This window comes from Bubalus kerabau, chromosome 11 (genome assembly GCF_029407905.1).
Source record: "Bubalus kerabau isolate K-KA32 ecotype Philippines breed swamp buffalo chromosome 11, PCC_UOA_SB_1v2, whole genome shotgun sequence".
Classification (NCBI taxonomy): Eukaryota; Metazoa; Chordata; class Mammalia; order Artiodactyla; family Bovidae; genus Bubalus; species Bubalus kerabau.
Genome location: NC_073634.1, coordinates 77,200,099 through 77,219,462, shown reverse-complemented (window position 1 = coordinate 77,219,462; position 19,364 = coordinate 77,200,099). Strand labels below are relative to the sequence as shown.

At 50.7% G+C, this 19,364-nt stretch overlaps 1 protein-coding gene across 1 annotated transcript in view; it reads right to left on the bottom strand.

Moving 5' to 3' along the window:
• Positions 1-17,690, bottom strand: part of ADCY3 (adenylate cyclase 3) — an 83,659-nt gene extending 65,969 nt beyond the window's left edge. Inside the window, exons 1-2 of the mRNA XM_055540768.1 lie at positions 17,148-17,690; positions 15,829-16,665 (exon numbers count right to left, since the gene is read on the bottom strand). Coding sequence (XP_055396743.1) covers positions 15,829-16,503 — 675 coding nt within the window. The 5' untranslated portion in view covers positions 16,504-16,665; positions 17,148-17,690. The remainder of the gene's footprint in view (positions 1-15,828; positions 16,666-17,147) is intronic.
• Between the last annotated feature and the right edge of the window lie 1,674 nt (positions 17,691-19,364).

Below are 19,364 nucleotides of genomic sequence, written 5' to 3'. Positions count from 1 at the left end.
CTCAATGTAGCCGCTCAAGAGTTGGAAAAAATCCCATTCCAGCTTCTAACTTCCTTCTTATAAAGTCAAGGGAGCAGGAGGAGGCAATCATGTTCCAGGAAACCACTCAGCTCTTGGATCCAGGTCTCTGAGGAGAGAATCCTTGCCAAGGCCCCAAGAAAGCAAACAGAATTCCCCAAATTAGAAGAAATAAAGCAAAATGAATCAAGCAACCAAGAGCGGCTCACCAGCAAAAGACATGAAGCCTGAGGCCATCCCAATTTTTCACTGGAAATTCTTTCAGGGGCCCAGAATTCCACAGCATCCCATTAAACACGCCCACACCAGGTGACCTGCCCCCCTTTCATCTCCGCCTCCCATTCTCATCATTCTCCCCACACAACCACAAGCCCAACAGTCTCCTCTCTAAACAAACTCCTCCTAACGCCCCACTGGCCCCTCACTCGCTTTTCACTCCGTTACCGCAATGTCACCTGCCTCCGACACCCACCAACCATTCCTACCCACAGCCCTTTGAAGCTGCCATCTCCACAGTAAGTTCCTGAATCAGAGCCACACAAACTACTCATGAACTCCTTTTTGTTTCCTGTTCCCATCGCGGGTCTGTGCCCCAACACGTGGTGGCCACGGTGGAGCACAGTGCTGGCCTGGGGGCCTGGAGGCCGAGGCTACAGACAGAGGCACTGAGACTGTCTCTCTGTGAGGCCTCAGGCAAGTCACTTCCCCTCTGGGCCCCCGCATCCTCTCTGGAAACACTCAGTAATAACTCAGAGGCCACCCCTCCTGGCAGAAGCAGTGTGGGCAGCAGGGGAGCGCAAACACAGGAATGAGATCCTCTTAGGTGCAAATCCCAACTCCTCCCGATTTGTAAATACCACTCAAGCAAAATGCAGTGTGCCACCTTCCAACAGGGAACCTTTGGGGTTGTACTAGTGACAGATAAGCATGTAATCATAGTAACACTTGCATCTGAACGGGGCTTTGTGGTTTACAAAGTGTGTCCACTCATCCTCTCATTACAGCCTTCACCACAACCCTGGAGGAGCTGGGACATCATCATTACCAGCATGACAAACGCACAAGGCAAGTACTATTTCAGGAGCTTTATTATATCACTCAGAGCTTTAGTAATGAAGGCACATAGCGGACTAAGCAACCTGACCAAGCTCTCGGAGCTGGAAGAGACAGAACCAGACATGGAACCCTGGCATCTGGCCCCACGTCTGGCTCCTGCTTACTGGGTTCGTGTCCTCTATTCTCCTCACTCACTAAGGAGAAGACCAAGCTCAATGACATCAAGTGGCTTTCCCGAGACCCACACCCACAGCAGGGCAGAGTTTCAACTCAACTCCTGTTCACTGACAAGACAACGATGAAACAGACAAAATCAGAAACACAAGGGATGTCAGCACTTGGTGGGTATGTGGATACTGTGACTCTCCATCAGCTCAAGGAGTGGCCGCAGGTGCCCACGAGAGGCCACCAGCATGGACCCCACGGGGGGGGTGCTCCTGGCTGAAGGAGGGAAGGGCTACAGATCACCAAGGACATGTGACCAGCTCGAGGTGGGGCACCAGCTACTACAAAGGAATGTGTGAATATTAGCACTGAGAGGTTTGCTTCATTGATTTGCATAAACTTACATAAATAACCTCTCAATCTCAAATGTGCATATATCACACACACATGCAAATTCAAAGAAAACTCTCTGGATGTATGCATACCACATACTTAGCAATTGTTGCCTATGGGGAGGGGAGCGGCAGAGGAAAGGGGGGCTTCATTTTTATGTTTATATTTCTGCCTGAGTTGAACCTGCCGGCCAATACAAGAGATGTAACAGACATGGGTTCGATCCTTGGGTTGGGAGGATCCCCTGGAGGAGGAAATGGCAAACCACTCCAGTATTCTTGCCTGGAGACCCCCTTGGACAGAGGAGCCTGGCAGGCTACAGTCCGTAGGGTCGCAAGTGTCAGACATGACTGAAGCAACTTAGCATGCATGCATGAAATATTAATATTTCTTACAATAAGAACAACATATGGTATAGAAGAAAAAATTAATCATCACCTCTATCTGTAAAAAGGGACCTAATGTTAACAGCAGGTATCCTTGAAGGATAATACTATGGATAATATTTCCCCATACTATTTAGTATTTTCCAGGCAAAAGCAGAGACATTACTTTGCCAACAGAGGTCTGTCTAGTCAAAGCTATTGTTTTTCCAGTAGTCATGTATGGATGTGAGAGCTAGACTATAAAGAAAGCTAGGCACCAAAGAATTGATGCTTTTGAACTGTGATGTTGGAAAAGACTCTTGAGAGTCCCTTGGACTGCAAGAAGATCCAACCAGTCCATCCTAAAGGAAATCAGTCCTGAATATTCATTGGAAAGACTGATGCTGAAGCTGAAACTCCAATACTTTGGCCACCTGATGCAAAGAACTGATTCATGTAAAAAGACCCTGACACTGGGAAAGTTTGAAGGCGGGAGGAGAAGGGGACGACAGAGGATGAGATGGTTGGATGGCATCACCAACTCAATGGAAATGAGTTTTGAGTAAACTCTGGGAGTTGGTGATGGACAGGGAGGCCTGACATGCTGCCGTCCATGGGGTCACAAAGAGTTGGACATGACTGAGCAACTGAACTGACTGAACTGAACTGAGGCTTTCCCCAGTGAGCACATTTGTTACTTTTATATTAAACGGAACCATATGAAATGAAATTGCCATCACTTGCATGTTGAAAATGGTTGGATATTGGTTATTTCATGTGATTCAACTTACTCATAATTCATGCAACAACATTCAACAATGCTGGAGGGATTGCTCTGTGCCGGGCCCATATTCAGACAATGATTATTTTTTTAAGAAAATAAATAAACCAAGCTCACTTGTAGGCAGGACCTGAGGGTACTGTGTCTGTGTCCCCAGGAACCTGTGCAAACATGTGTCCAGAACCATACATGTTTGGCCGAGTGAAGAGATAAATTAGCAGACAGAAGGACAACAGATGCCCATCAATAGGCACACACATGCAATTAGACTTCCTAAGCAGTCAACAACAAACACAGCATCCCTGTAGGAAAAGAAGAAGGCAGACAGAGAAGAGGATGGGTCAGACTCTGGGTAACTTGATAAGCGTGCTGGTCTTTATTGCTCTGGCAGGGCAACAGGAACACAGAAGCTGTGGGGAAGGGAAAGGCATAAGGGGCATGCAGGCTGCAGGGGGACATGGCCCAGTTCAGAGGACAGCCCAGGGAGGCAAACACACCTCCAGCCCCAGGCTGCAGTTTCGGTGAATGGTCCCTGGGACCAACTCCTCTGCTGTCCCCACTCCCTTAAATAGCATATCCTGCCAGGTCAGGGACATTCTGTCAGTGTCTGGGGAGCTATCCTACCACCTAAGCAGCAGTGGGTTTCTCTAGATTAACTTCCATTTTCACATAGACTCTAATTCTTTTATTAAGACCTCATTGGAAAAGAGCCTGATGCTGGGAAAGATTCAGGGCAGGAGGAGAAGGGGGGTGACAGAGGATGAGATGGTTGGATGGCATCATCGACTCAGCGGACATGAGTTTGAGCAAACTCCGGGAGATAGTGAAGGACAGGGAAGCCTGGGGTGCTGCAGTCCATGGGGTCACAAAGAGTCAGACACGACTGAGCAACTGAACAACAACATCTAAATTTCCATGAATGGAGACCACCCTCCCCACCAAACCTCAAATTCCAGCTGTGGTTTTACACCTCTAGCATTTGTGTCCTGCAACAAGGCAGGATGGGCAGGGTTCTGAGAGCAGGCAGGGGAAAATGTGTCTAAGACGGGAAAAGGCACCACGTCTCAGTTTGCAGCCAAAGAAAGTGCGAGGATGATGTAAGGCCCAGAAACCACGTCACCTGAGGGCTTCATGAAAAAGTGCAATGGGTTAGGCTGAAGAGAAGACTGAAAGAGAGCAAGATGGCTGAATCCAAATACCAGGAAGGTGACTGGGTAGAGAATGAGAGGCAGACATGAGTTCCTTCCCCTGGATAAACCAGAACCAGGACCAGATACTTAGAGGGGCAGGATGGGGCTCCAGATGGAGGGCCAGGAACACAGGACGGCACTAAAGTCCTCCAAACCCATGTTCCGGATTAGTCAAGTCCACCCACTCCCACAAAACCTGCCGACCTTATGTGCACAGCTGGCAGGACCTCTCTAGAACTTTCCTGCACATCTGCTCCAATTTCTGGTGGTGGTGGTAGTTTAGTTGCTAAGTCGTGTCTGACTCTTGCGACCCCATGGACTGTAGCCCACCAGGCTAAATCCGCCAGACTCCCCTGTCCATGGGATTTTCCAGGCAAGAATACTAGAGTGGATTGCCATTTCCTTCTCCAGGGGATCTTCCCAACCCAGGAATCAAACCCAAGTCTCCTGCATTACAGGCAGGTTCTTTACCGACTAAGCTATGAGGGAAGCCCATAATGTAATTAAGAACCTAAACAAATAAAATATCAGTATGAACAACAGACAGTTGTTATTTCTAAGAAAAGTAAAATGAGCATTTTGGAAATTTCTGAATAAATGTGAGTAACTAACAGAAAATGCTGCTGAATTAGCAGTGGGCAAGACAACAGTAAAATTTAGCCAAAATAAAAGTCATAAAGATCTAAGATTCAGTCCCTAGATTATTTTCAAGTGACTTTTAATCCTCTCTCCACTTTAAGGAAACTAGAAATTACAGAGGTCACATCTTACCTACAGAAAGTCACAAGGAACACCAAAAAGGACACCCAGAGGCAATGATCTTTCCTTTCCACAAAAGACAAGTAGCTAGATGTTTTCAGCTGAAATAAGCTACTTTAAATGCATATAAATGTTTATATTTATGTGCAGCTTTTTTGTGATTGCTGGATTCTACTGACTTTTAAAAATCTACTTTGTGGAGTTAAAGTTTGCATACAGTAAAAAGCACCCATGTAAAATGTATATTCCCTCACCATCCATGTAGTGATTAGGACTCTGTGCTTTCACTGCAGGGGCCCCGAGTTCCATTCCTGGTCAGGTAACTAAGATCTTGCAAGCCATGCGGCACAGCCAAATAAGAATAATAATAATAAAATGTTACTTTGATGAGTGTTGACAAATTCACACAACTGTGTGACTACATCCACAGTCACCACAGGGAACGCCTCCATCACCCCCAGAATGTTCTTTTGTGCCCCATCCAACCGCCTTCTGCCCCACAGTATCTAAGGCATCATGGCTCTTACACACACAAAATGCATCAAGGTCATCTGGTGATCACCAATGCTTACCACCATCTAGCTTTCGTTTTTACTCCCTTTTTTTCATATACAGTAAAATTCTCTTTGTTCTGACACACAGCTGTATGACCACTGTCAAATAATTTAACTTTTGGCATCAACTGACCAAGCACCTGTGTCAATCTCTCCAGGTTAAAGGACTGTCACTGCTTTTGGACCTGACACCAGCCATGCTCCATCTTCACTCTCTGATTCTGGGCACCTTGTTATCTCTGTAAATTGAACTGCAAGCTCCATGATCTTTTCTACCCCTAAATCCAGCGATGAGTGTTGTGAGGTGGGCATGAAAATGAACAAAATGAGGCCACCCAGGAGCAGTGGGCACCCACAGCTCCCTTATTCGCAATAATGGAAGTAAACAAGCTTCACATTGAAATCTCAAGCATTCAACTGAAAGGAAGAACACATTTGACATTCCTCCAGTCTAAATCATTCCAGAGACTTCCTTCACTGTGTCTCTCACCTGCTGCTACTCTTAATTGATCCTCCAAAAAGAGGGAATAAAGAAAAAAGATATTAAGTGAAAGGCCGTGGCCGTGATGCAAACAAACAGCCCTGCATCAAAAGTACAGAATTCTTGGGACTACCCTGGTGGTCTACTGACTATGACTCTGCACTCCCAATGCATAGGGCCCAGGTTCGATCCCTGGTCAAGGAACTAGATCCCACATGCCACAATTAAAGATCCCTTATGCCACAACTAAGGCCTGGCACAGCCAAACAAATATATTTATTTATTTATTTATTTATTTTTTACAAAGTACAGAATTTTTTGTCCTCATAGGGAACTTCATCTGCAAAGTATGCATTTTGTTTCTTAGACAACAACAAGAAAAATGGTGGCTCAGCTAAAGTAACCATCCTATGTAGGACCCTTTACTGACATAAAGGGGCAACATCCCAGATCTGTCCCAGAGACAGGCCACGTAACAACTACAGCCCCAGTGTAGGGAAGGGAGGGGGGGACTCCTCTGTTTTCCAGAGTGCTTGATGCAGCACAATGAAAGGTAAACTGTAATCATGTGTAGGAGTTTAGAAAACAGAGAGCTGATGAGTGAGAAATTGTGGCACTTTTCTTGCAATATGGGGGAGGCTGCGTCTAGCTGACAGCGTCGCCCATTACTGGGAAACGGGCCCCAGGGGGTAGCAGGGGGACTCCCAGCCCCAGCCTGGGAGGATGATCCACTTCAGCACCAGGCAATGCTCTTTGCTCAGATTCCCCTTCAGGAAGTGACTGATCTGGTTTCTTAGGAATTGGTAGTAAACTTGTAACAGACAGGGTGTTACCATCCTTCGAGAATGGTAAGGGCCACATACCATCAGCAGGTTGGTGACTTAGCCTTGGGTTTATTGGTCAATCTCTTAAGAATGTGGCCCATGGGGATCAATTCCCCACTGCCCAGCCCCCTTGGGTGAAAAACTCAGCCTTCTGGGGGCTTCAGGGGCAGCCCTGAGCCCAACCCTGGGCTGGGCAGGCAGCTCCCAGCCTTCCACTGCCAGCTCTGACTCAGCTGGCCCCATTTCATGGGGACCAGTCCTCAAATGACATGGGAACCACCCACGACCACGGAATCTTGCGAGCGTTCAAATCCAGTCTGCATACACTGGGAGTTCGAATGGGGGTAAAGCGTGGTATGGGATTTCTTCTGAAACGTGTCATTTTCTTTTCTGTTTACAGCTTGTTTACAGCAAAGAAAGGGCTCTTGAAGAGAGGAACAGGAAAAGGTTTCATCATTATTCAAAGCAAACTTCTTAGGAACCACAAAGAGGAATTCTGCTGGAAGGAACGGCTGAAAATGTAATCCTAGGAAGGAAGATACATCAGACACAAAACAGCCAGGAGGGGAAAGGAGAGAGGCACCGGGCCTGCTGGTATTACATATACATAATAATAATAATAATCAAATGAAAATGAGATGATAAATAAATAAAATTAATAAAGTAAGAGTAACCAAATGTCCTACAGAAAAGGAACAGTTGAATTAATTATGGTACATTTAGCCGACATCATATTATGCAGCCATTAAAAATGATGATTGTGAACACTAATTTAAAACAGAAAAAAGTCTGTGCTATAAAGCTGACTAAGTAGAGAGTAATGCATACAGCTTTGTAAAAATTTCTAGAAAGGAAGGACTAGAAAGACACACACACACAATTCGTTATTATAGGATTGCAATAAATTTCTCTCATTTCCAAAGTTTCTGCAATATTAGATGGCATTTTATAATTAAAAACACTCCTTAAAATAATCCTTTCACAAGGAGGGGGAAAGAGCCAGTTGGTTACACAGAAGAGTGATGAGGAAAATGATGACGAATAAACCTCGTCTGATTCATTCATAGATCAAAGATCAGAGATGGTCTGTCAAGATTAGGTTCAATAAAGAAATAAACAGCTAGCATTTTCAAGGTGCTTTACAATTTATAAAGTGCCCTTACAGACCTATCCCCCCTCGCCCACAAGGTGACAAACACTCCCGTGAGCAGTCCCCCACCTGACACCCCAGCCCTACTTCACCATGGCTCATCTAAAGCTTCCCCAATGCAAAAGAACCCTGGGCATGGGTGTTCCATGTGGGGGACTGTCCCCCAACAAGGCTGCTTCCTAGTGTTTGGTCCTAAGCCCTCTTCCTTTTTGATTCTACACACTGTCCTTAGGCAACCCCTCATCCTCCCTATGGTTTTGGGTACCACTTAAAGGCTGATGATCCCCAAATCTAGAACCCATGACCTCTCTTCTAAGCGCCAGATCTTAAGCCCAGGGCCTGGTATACAGAAGGTGTTCAATAATGATCCACTGAATAATCTGATAGTTCCACCTGGATATCCCACGGGCACTTGAGCCTGAACTCATCTTCTCCATCCTCTGATTCCATCTTGGTGAGTGGCCTTCATAGCATCATGCCTGGACTACTTCAATAGCCTCCTAAACAGTTTCAACCTTACTCAAGTCCACCAGAAGGATTCTATTAAACACAAATCAGATCCTATCTGTCTCCTGCTTCAATGAAGCCTTCAATGAAGCCTCATCATTAGAGGAAAAAGCCAAAATTCCTTCCATGAAGCCTCATCATTAGAGGAATAAAGCCCAGATTCCTTAGCTCTTCCACTGCTTAGCTTCTCTATACCTGTATCTCTAGCTCCTGCCACCCACTCCTGCTCCTGTCACACAGAATTCTCACCAATCCAAAGCAAGTTAGAATCTCCTATGACTCTGATCAGAAAGCCCTGTTCCCGCTGCTCCCCCTGGTAAACTCCTACTTATCCTTCAAAACCCAGCTCAACAGTGAGCTCTTAGGAAGCCTTCCTCTGTTTCCTGAGGCAGGGTCTCTTTCACTAACAGGCTTATACCACAACCTGGGAGCTCCCTGATGCCAAGGGATGACTTTCACTCATTCTTTGTATACTCCTGCCTAGAATGATGCTTGGTAAGTAACACAGGAAATATAGTTTCTCTTTAGACTAGAGGAACTAGCAGGAGGGTGGGATGGGATGGTGAGAGCTCCAACTCTGCTCAGTCATTCTTCTACACGATCTTATGCAAATCATTTTTGCCCAAGGTCAAGATTAGAACTAGGCCAACAGGATATCAATGAGTCATTTTCTGGGCACCTAAAACCCTTTTCTATTACTGCTTTTTCCCTAGACAAGAAAAAAAAATTTATTAACAAGTGGTAAGGAAGTACAAACTAGCACTCTTGAAGAGTTATATAAGTCTTGCTTTTAAAATGTCATTTTCAAATCACTTAAATTAACATCAGAACGTTTCCCTAGCCTGGATCTAACCAAATATTTACCAAACTCTCAGAGTTGATGAGGAATGAAATAAAGATAAAAGCAAAGCAGGAATGTATTTATTCAATACACATGTATAGAGGGGGAGTCAGGACCAAGGCACCGCAAGGGGCTGTACTAATGGCCTTACTCTCCCTGCGGCAAATGACAATCTGCTAAGACAGACAAACTGGACGTGTTTCTGATGGATGCGCACAAGCAAATTTCCACCTCCTAAGAAAGGAATACAAACCGGGCTGCCCATCTAGCTGGTATGTGGAAAGGACCAGGATTGGTGCTGGGGTCGTGACTGGAGGCAGTGTGCCCTCCTCCACCCCGGACAGTGCCCTGGACAGAGCGAGTATGTGTGTTTGAAAAAGAGAACAAATTCTTCTTCAGAACATAAGGTAAATCACAGGCAGACGAACCATGAGCTATCATCTTTTCATGTGCAAGGCAGTTTTTAACTTTGAGTATCTTAGAAATGATGTGTTTGGTCTCATAGAGAATCAATACCTTCAAAAAGTTATACACAGTATCTGCAGAAGACTGGTTCCAAGGACTGTCACGAATAACAAAGGCATATATTAACATGAAGTGGCACAGTACAACGAAGACAGTCTGCTCTCTGTATGTGTAAGTTCCACATCCACGGATACAGAGAAATGACTATACTGCAGACCACACTTCTAACTTCTGAAGCATCCTAAGGTATCCCACCCAGACTCATGGCTCTCTTCATCTCCTTCCCCCAACATCCCTCATGCACCCCCTGGTTTAGTAAAAAGCCTCAGAAGACGGCGGCCCTCCATTCCTTCCTTCCTCGTATGTACATAACACTCTCACATCAAGGGGTAGAATCAATTTCCCCTTACCCTGCACCTGGGTTACCCCTTGTGACTTGCTTTGACCAATAGTGATGGGTCTAGCCTTTAAAATCTCTGATAACTACCACCATGCTGTGAAGAAGCCCAAGCTAACCACGTGGAAGGGTCACTTAGAGAAGCTCCAAGGCTCCAGGCATGTGTGTAAGACCTTGTTAGGCTCTGCCAGCATAGCTGTCAGCTGAATGCTGCTGCTGAAAGAAACAGTCCAGGCAGCCAAGTGAGTGGCCTTGGCCAGTGCATGGGAAGCAGGGCAGCACCCAGCTGAGCACAGAGAATCGTGAGATTAAATAAACTGTTACTGTTTTAAGGCACTAAGTTTGAGGTTATGTTATATAACCACGGATAACTGAAACACAGAGTAAATGAAGGGATGGTGGTGGGGATTAGTCACTAAGTCGTGTCTGAGTCTTGTGACCTCATGGACTATAGCCTGCCAGGCTCCTCTGTCCATGGGATTCTCCAGGCAAGAATACTGGAATGGGTTGCCATTTCCTTCTCCAGGGGATCCTCCAGACCCAGGAATTGAACCCAGGTCTCCTGCATTGCAGGCAGATTCTTTACTGACATGTATAGTAAGGCCACTGAGAAATAGGCAACCCCACATTAGTGAACCTCCTAGAAAGCCAAAATGTAATCCTTATTCATCCAAACTTGTTCTTATCCATTTCTGATAAAAAATGTTTTTAGAATGTAGTATTAGACTTTACACTAAATGTAACCTAATGTTTTCTTGAAGTGGGGGTCGTGATTATAGACATGGGTTATATAAGGTCCTGTAATGGAACAATGCCTCCTCCAGCCAGGAAGGTGTATACAGACTATCGGCTGCAGCGCCCAGACAGCTCAGCCTCTCCATAAGCAGCAATATGTCTGCCCCCAGAAACACCTCCTCGCCCCCTGCGTTGCTCCTTCTGATACTTGTGGGTGAAGAAACTGAGGACCCAATCCTGTTGGAACTGTATCTCAACAGATTCTCAGGGAAGATCTAAGGGGTTCTTTTATGATGGCAGAAGAGAAGGAACTCTGGAATTCCACTGGCCAGGTTCATATCCTGCTCCTCCGCTTGCTATGTAGCCCTGGACGAGCCATTTCACTCACATATTTCAGTGTCCTCATCTGTAACGCAAAAATACGATCTGCCTCTTGCTGGAAGATGCTCAACTGAAACACTGCAAGAGCTCAGTAAACGTGAATACCCTGTCCATCCCCCAGGTTCACTGGGTCTGTACCTGGGGGTTATCTTTAAGTTCAAAATCTGAGTGTCGGTCAGGATGGTATCCACGGAAGTAGATCACCACGAGTGCATGTGTTCATGAGGGCACAGGTCGGAGAGGGGGTGGCCAAGTGTTTATTCAGGGTTGGAGGACCCAATTGGGGCTTCCCAGGTGGCTCAGTGGTAAAGAACCCACCTGCCGATGCAGGAGACTCAGATTGGATCCCTTGGAGGAGGAAATGGCAACCCACTACAGTATTCTTGCCTGGGAAATCCCATGGACAGAAGAGCCTGGGAGGCTACAGTCCATGGGGTTGCAAAGAGTCAGACATGACTGAGCATCTTGACTTTCTTTCTTTAAGGATAGGAAAAGGCCCCAGAAAAAATGAAGCCAGGGGAAGGGACTGAGAGGAAACTTTCTGCAAAGCTGTTACATGTTCAATAACTGACCATTCTTTCCCCCAGGCAGTTGGGTTCAGTGGCCTCCCGGTCCCCTCCTATGTGTTTCCTTGGTATTCCAGTTCCTACATGATGCCTGAATACACACTTGTGGAGGATGAGCCATCTGTCCCACTGTGGGATGGGGGCAGAGCCCAGGGCCAACGGGACAAGAGACCTACTCCCAGTCTGTCTGTCTGTCACACACACATACCTGTCTGTCACTCACACACACACACGCGCGCACGCACACACACACACACACACACACCTCTCGGCTGCTGCAAGGAGCCAAGAGCTGGGTTGCTGTTGCCCACTCCCAGTCTGTCTGTCTGTCACTCACACACACACAGATACCTGTCTGTCTCACACACACACACACACAAACCTACACACACACAGACACACACAGACACACACACACCTATTTCTGAGGCTGCAAGCCCCAGGCTATGCCCCCCCACCTCCCCATCCAGCTCCTGTTCCTGCTCCCTGCACTCACTTCTCATGAACTCCTGGCCACGCCTCCACCAGGAACATTCTGTCACAGGCTTCTCCCCTCTTTACATCCAATTCCCAGGGGGAAACAGAGGGGTGCTCCCTGTGATATTTTAGGGCCTCCCGCCTCTTGGCCCTGTTCTTCAACGCTGCTTATAGCAAAGGCATCAGGGGACAGCCAAGGACGCAGGAAAGAGGTCGCAGAGAAAAAGAGGCTTTCAGGGACGCCCCCTGCCCCTCACCCATCATCCCCCCCCAACCAGTGATCCCTCCCTAGTTACCAGTCCTCCTCCCTTCTCTCATCCTCCCAAGCCTCACTTTTCTCATCTGTAAAATGGAGCCAGTAACACCCAAAATCAGTTGAGATGATGCGTGTGAACCTGAGTTCCAGCCCATACACAGGACATCTGCAGCATGAGCTCCCTCCAGCCTCCCAGAGCCAAATGCGCATTCACTAGGTGGATGATCTGCTATGCAATTTGTAGGTGTGAAAGGAATCACACGTCCATGGCTCCATCATGCTCTAATTTGTGAAGGTCTTAACAGGCTATTAATTTCATGAGAGAGTTTTGCTCCTGAATAGCCTCTTTGCTAGGAAATAAAGCTGTAAAATATTTCTCAGGGGTTCCTCACCCCTAATTTGCCAGACTCATTTTTTAAGGACCCTCTCAGAAGCTAACAGATGTCTGCAGCCACATGTGAGGGCCTTGGGAGCAGCCACTGGCCACAGGAATGTTCCCCATTTTGGCTGCATCTTCTTCCTGCCCCATCTTCCCCTGTGTTCTCACCCATTAGCAGCTGCCTGGCCCTGCCCTTGACCCCTTCTCTGCTTCATCAGCTCACAGATGGGGCAGTAAAAGGCAAGCTGGGCCAGGACCCAGGCAAGGGGAGATATGTGGGGAAAGCCAGTTTGCTTCTCCATCCCCAGCCCCACGCTGTGCTCTCCTTCACCACAGCCTCTGACATCATTATCTGACTCTCTTCAGTCCCAGACCTGCAAGCTGCAAGGCCCATACTTGTTGCTCAGTCAAAGCCACTCACCCACTAATAAATGAAGCCCCAGTGTCACCCCATCCCACAGCCCCTGACTCCACCTGCTCTTCCTGCCGAAACCCCAACCAGCCTGCCTCCATGAGAAGAGCCAGGCAGGGTAGGCTGGGTGGCTTGCCTCTGATACTTCAGGCTACCCCAAGGCCCCATGTCCTTCTATCTCCTCCCACCCAAGACTCAAGTACGGGTTTGTGGGGATGAAGGGCCAGAGGAAGCACACTCAGGCATTGGGAACATTCCTTTGGTGCTGCTGGCACTCACAAAGCCCCAGAAACCCAGTGTCTACTTCTAACTGCGACCCCCACCAACCCAGGAGAGAGTCCCTGGCTGGAGCCAACAGGTGATAGCAGAAGACAAAGCAAAAGGAGTCTGTGGGCAGGAGAAAGCGACGCAAGGAAGCGCCCGGTGTTACTCGGACTGTTGGGGGGAAGGGGGTCTGGCTGCTTGGTCCTCATATCCCTGTCCTCCAGCCCTGCCCTCTTCTATGCTGGCACCCCATCCCGGGGGGCTTCAGGGGCCCAGGGGAGCAGCAGGCAGGTGAGCTTCATCCCAAGGCTGTGGGGGGGAGGTGTCCAGGTGTTCTCCCCACAGCAGCAGGGGGCCACAGGGGGCCGCAGGGGGCTCAGGGCTCCATTGTGCTCCTAGAAACTGAATGCAGGGCCCCTATGACTTAAGACTTTGGTGGGTGGGCCTGGGAATGCAGGCACCTTTTCAAAAAGTCATATTAGTCCCAAACAAGTGACTCAGAAACTTCTGGAACACAGCCCACTGAAGGCTGGGGCCTCCTGCATTCTATCTCAGGCTCCCAAACAGACCCTGGGAGCCCCATCTCTCTCCCCTTCTAGTCCCAAAGCTGTATCCAAGGCACTACTTCCATGTCAAGGTCATGCTCTCCTGGGATGCTAACAACTGCTATTCTTGATTTACTTATTTTTCTTTTTTTTTTTCCTGTTTCCTGATCTTTTGGAGTTTCTGTTTCTTAGCGCCCCAAAGACATCAGCAATCAAGTATTCACCCTCTGGGCTCCAATGTGGAGAATGTCTGATTTGCCTCCTTCATGGGCAGCGAAACATACTGGAAATTCATGGGGTCCAGGGACCCCGGCAAAGAGGAAAGAGCTAGAAGTGACTGGTTAGATAAAGGAAAGGGTTCAGAGTTTGATCCCAGGCCCCAAGGGCTGCTATGCCCACCGATCTGCCCGCAAGCTGTGCTTTTCACTGATTCCCAAAAGGAATGCCTCTCACCATTCTTGCCCAGATAGCTTCCAGCAGGACCCTCAGCTGGCAAGGGCACAACTTGAAGTTCGCCAACTTGGAAGTCATTAGGGGTATGGCAGGCTGTCACCCTTTTATGAACAGGGCCTTGGGAGGAAAAGGGACCTTCTAGTGTCCCTGCATGAATCCATGTACACCAGCCCAGGGCTGGGCCCCTGCAGAATCAAGGCACAAAGCTTCTGTGAGACGACTGCATGAGCCAGAATGGGAAAACAGGAAGAATCTTGGTCCAAGAACCGGGAGAAAAGTTAAAACAGAGGAAAAAACCTGTGTTTTCCTCTAACCAAAAGGGAGGCAACGGGGCGGCCCCACAGGGTGCTTGCATCGACCACCGGCACTGCTGTGCCCCTGGAGACTCAGCCCCACATCCCAGGAGACTCTGGCTGAGATGGGGGTGGTGGTGTGACATAGAAGGAAGAGTCCTGAAATGGGAATCTGGACACGGACATTGCAGCTACCCACTGCCATACCTAGCTGTGTGGACTGAGAGAGGTCACTCTCCATCTCTGGGCTCATACACAAAATGAGGAAAAGGTAGCGAGTAGGATACACAGCTGTGGAATTCATAGACTCTCAGCCCTACGGAACCCCCATCGCCCCATAGGTGACCCAGCTCAGAAGGCCAGGCATCACATCTCCGCAGCCCCTCAGCACCTACCCAGGGTCTTGGCATCCAGTGGGGAGCACAGACTATTAAGTTGAAGCCAAACTTCTGCCCCTTCCAGCAGAAGGATTCCTCCAGAACCAGCAGACCCTCCCTCACTGTGGCTGGCTACCCTGTCCCCGTCTGCATCCCCACACCACGGCTCCCGGGGGAGACCACCACTCCATCATCTGAGCGCTCAAGCACCCTGAGCTCTCAGCAGCAGAAGTGGGATCTGTGACAACCACACAGTCCTTCACATCTTGTTCTTTGAGGTCACCCACAACCTTTCATCTTGATAACAGCCGCTTTAGGCAGGCAAACACTGTCCCCACTGGGCAGAGGCACACTGAGTCCACACAGTCAGCCTCTTGCTGAAGCCACTCAATGCCAAGTTAAGAGGCCAGAAGCCAGGGGAGCCCTCTTTCCCCACAAGAGTCCTTCCCGGCAGGGGTCAGTGACAAAGACAAGGCTGCCTCACTTGAGATCAGGCCCAGGCCCTTCCGGCCACCCACTCAGGCTGGGCGTGGGTTGACAGAGTGGCCAATGTCCGGAAATCCTCTGATCCCTCAAGCCAACCACAGACCAGTGCTCCTGCAAAGCCAGGGGTTGAGAGAGAGGTGGTCCTTCCTACACACGTAGATGAGACTCCCAGACCACCCACCGTCTGAAACAGGTACCACCTCAGCTGAGAGCCCCTGGGGAGGGAAGTCAGTGGCCGGGTCAAAAGGCGGGACTCACCTCCCTCAGCAACTGCACTCCCTTCAGCCCATCCTGCTGCTGCTGGGCCACGGTGACCCCCAAGACGAGTGTGTGCACGACGCAGGAGACCACGGAGATGATGACAATGGGGCTGAGGCTGAGCGGCAGCGTGATGAAGAAGGAGAAGACGAAGAAGGCTTGCCAGCCCACCGTGTCGCTGGCCGCGTGGGCACGGGAGAAGTTCAGGCCCAGGTAGGAGAAGACTTGGGCTGATATCAGCAGCCACAGCAGGTAGGGCACCACTCTCCGAGTGACCCGGTTGGGGAGCAGCCCCTTTTTGCAGAGCACGAAAAGGATGATGTCCAACACCAGCCCGACCCCAGCCACGGCCAGGGGGGCCAGCTTGTCGCCAGAGAAGACCACGGCGCACATGACCACCACATAGCAGTCGAAGAGGGCCGCGAAGACCACCAGCACCAGCAGGGTCTCGTGGCGCTGCCTCTTGAAGTAGGTCTGGTACAGGTTCTCCAAGGACTCTGGTACGAAGGTCAGCCGCATGAAGCGAGGCAAGCAGAGGCACGACCCCGAGTTCCGGACAGAGATTTCATGGGTCCGGCCCACCCCGCGGTCAGGGTCCGAAGGCAGGCTGACCGAGTACTCGGCCGAGTACTCCGCGGAGTACTCGGGCTCGGAGAAGCCCTGGGTCCTCGGCATCCTGGCTGGTATCTGCTTCTACTGGCTCCGGAGAAGCCAGCCGTAGAGCAGAGGAAGCGCTCTGGCACCGGCCACCTACCGGGACTCTCGGAGACCTGGGGCCACTTCGGGCAGGAACTCAGAGCGGGATTCCAGGGCCCAGGGAGCGCTGACCATCTGGAACTTAAAAGGACATCACTGAGTAGAAGCCCCTCTTCCTTCCTACCCGAGCAGAAAGCTCCACGACCTGCCCCAGCCCTCCGGGAAGAATCCTTGCTGCCAGAGGCTCCAAAACCGAGGCCTTTCTCCCGCCACCCCAACGCTCACGGCCACCACCCGACCACACACATACTTAGTCTTGTCCACCCAAACACTCTGCTTCCTGTCTCCGGCTGTGGACGGGCCTGGCTACCTCTCCACCATCCCTGGTCTCTCACCGTGTCATCTCAGTCTCTTTCACCCCCCTAATCTCCTCATCTAAGTCGCCTCCAGGCCCGAGTCTTAGAATGTGAGGATAAAACATGCTCCAAGAAACCAGCGCCAGCCTGGGGGGTTCCTGAATCTTTCTCTGTTTACTTCCCTTCCCAGCCAGCCCTTTGGCCCCTGGGGCTCCCCATCTCCGAGCACTGTCTGCTCCGGAAGGCAGGCCCTGCCCCTGCGCTTACCTGTGCGGGAACTCGAGAGCCGCGTGGCCCGGGCCAGTCCCCTCGCGGGCTGCGAGGCCGGGTCACGCGTGCAGCGGGAGGGGACAGGAGGGCTTGGCGCGCCCGGGGGCTGCTCTCCACGGAGCCGCGCCGCCCCGCTAGCGCCGCGGTCCCCGGTCCCCCCGCCGGGGCGCGACCCTCCCGCCGTCAGGCCGGGAAAGGCGCAGGGCTGCCCTTCAGCATCCACAGGCGCCCGGCCGCTGGAGAAAAGAGGAGGAGGCGGCGGCGGCTAGAAAATCCGGGGGCGCCAGCCTCTTGGGCTGCGGCTCGCGGGCCCGGCGCCCTCCCTCTGGCCCCGCAGTGGTCGCGGTGGCGGCGGCGGCAGCGCGGCTAGGGGCGCACCGGGGGCCCTTGGAGGCGGGAGCGCGGGCCGAGGCCGGGGAAGCCCGCCAGCATCCTCTGCCCCGCCCGCGCGCCGAGCGGAGCCAGCCGAGCCCGGGCGCGCGGCACAGTGAGTCCCCGCGCGGCGCTGGCGGCTCCGGGGCCACGCGCGCTCCAGGCCCCGGGAGGCGGGCGGCGCCCCTCCCTCCCAGCAGTCGCCGCCCTTTCGGCGAGCTGGTCCGGAGCTGGGGCGGGGGTGGGGGGCAGGGGAGGTGCCGAGGGGAGGTGCTCCGCTCGGGACCCCGACCCGGTGCGGGGGCAGGAGGAGGAGCGCGGGGGCGAGTTGCAGGGGCTCCCGCGGCCCCACGCTCCGGCACCGGGCGGCGATCGCTGCGTGGAAGCTCGGGGTGGGCGGCGGCAGGAAGGATGGGCTAGTCAGGGCCTTCCCCCCGCAGGCCCGATCTCGGAAGATAAAAGCCCAGGACGTGCCCTCCCGCAGGTGAGGCACGCTCGGGGCATCCCGGGCGCCCCCTCCTCTACAGCGGCTTCCTTCCGGGCTCGGAGAGGAGGGGGCTGAGGTTTGGGGAAGACTCCCCTGCCCGGCGCGCCAGGCCTGTGTCCCCGCCCACCCTGGCAGCCCAAACGCCGGCCTCAGCTTGCCGCAGAAGGGCCCGCAACTGAGCCCGATTCTTGTAGGAAGAGGGTAGGAGTGGCCCAGGAGGCACGTGGAATTGGGAGAGACCCTGCTTCAAAACGGTCTCTTGTGCACATTCCACCTGTTTGAGGCGTTTTTTGAATGTAGGATCGCTGTTAAGAACGAAGATGCTCCTTTGAATGGTTAAGTCTATCAGTCTCTTGAAAGTTAAGTCGCTCAGTCGTGTCCGACTCTTTGCGACCCAGTGGACTGTACCCCACCAGGCTCCTCCGTCCATGGGATTCTCCAGGCAAGAATTCTCCAGGCAAGAATACTGGAGTGGGTTGCCATTTCCTTTTCCAGGGGATCTTCCTGAACCAGGGATCGAACCCAGGTCTCCCGCATCAGAGGCAGATACTTTAACCTCTGAGCCACCAGGGAAGCCACCAGTCTCTTTCACAATAGTGTAAATTACTTTCCTCGGATTTGACAAAACGTCTTGTCAAGATCAACCACAGGCTTTAGGAATTTAGATAAAGGGAGAGAAGGGAGGTAAGTTGTTTTGAAACACAAGAGACTATGTGGAGGGAGGAGGAAGGGAGTTGCTGAAGATGCCAGCCCTTTCAGGGTGGGCTCCCTGGGAAAGCAGAACTGGGTAAGAGAAGAGAGGAACCCAGACCTCCAGTCCCTGGATGAAGGTGACTCCTGGATCTCTTGAGATCATCTGTGAGGGCCCTTTGCAGAACCTCAGGGGGTAGATTCGTTAGAGACTCGATCCTACCACAGTTTTTCCTGTCTGTTTCTCATACTAACTACAAAAAACTACTAACCTCAGCTCAAACCTGTCAGGGTTTGCTTCCAAAGGTGAGAAATATGACATCAAATTAGGAGGAGGGTAATTTCAATAATCCCTGGGTCAGGAAGATCCTCTGGAGAAGGAAATGGCAACCCACTCCCTTATTGCCCAGAGAATTCCAAGGACAGAGAAGCCTGGCAGGCTACAGTCCACAGGGTCGCAGAAGAGTAGACAAGACTGAAGTGACTAAACAGCAAACAACAGTTTCAATAAAGCAGCATTTCCCCCCATTGGAATTCAAATATTTATTTTGAATCGTTCAGTTCAGTTGCTCAGTCGTGTCCAACTCGTTGCAACCCCATGGACTGCAGTACACCTGTCCATCACCAACTCCCGAAGCTTACTCAAATTCATGTCCATTGAGTCA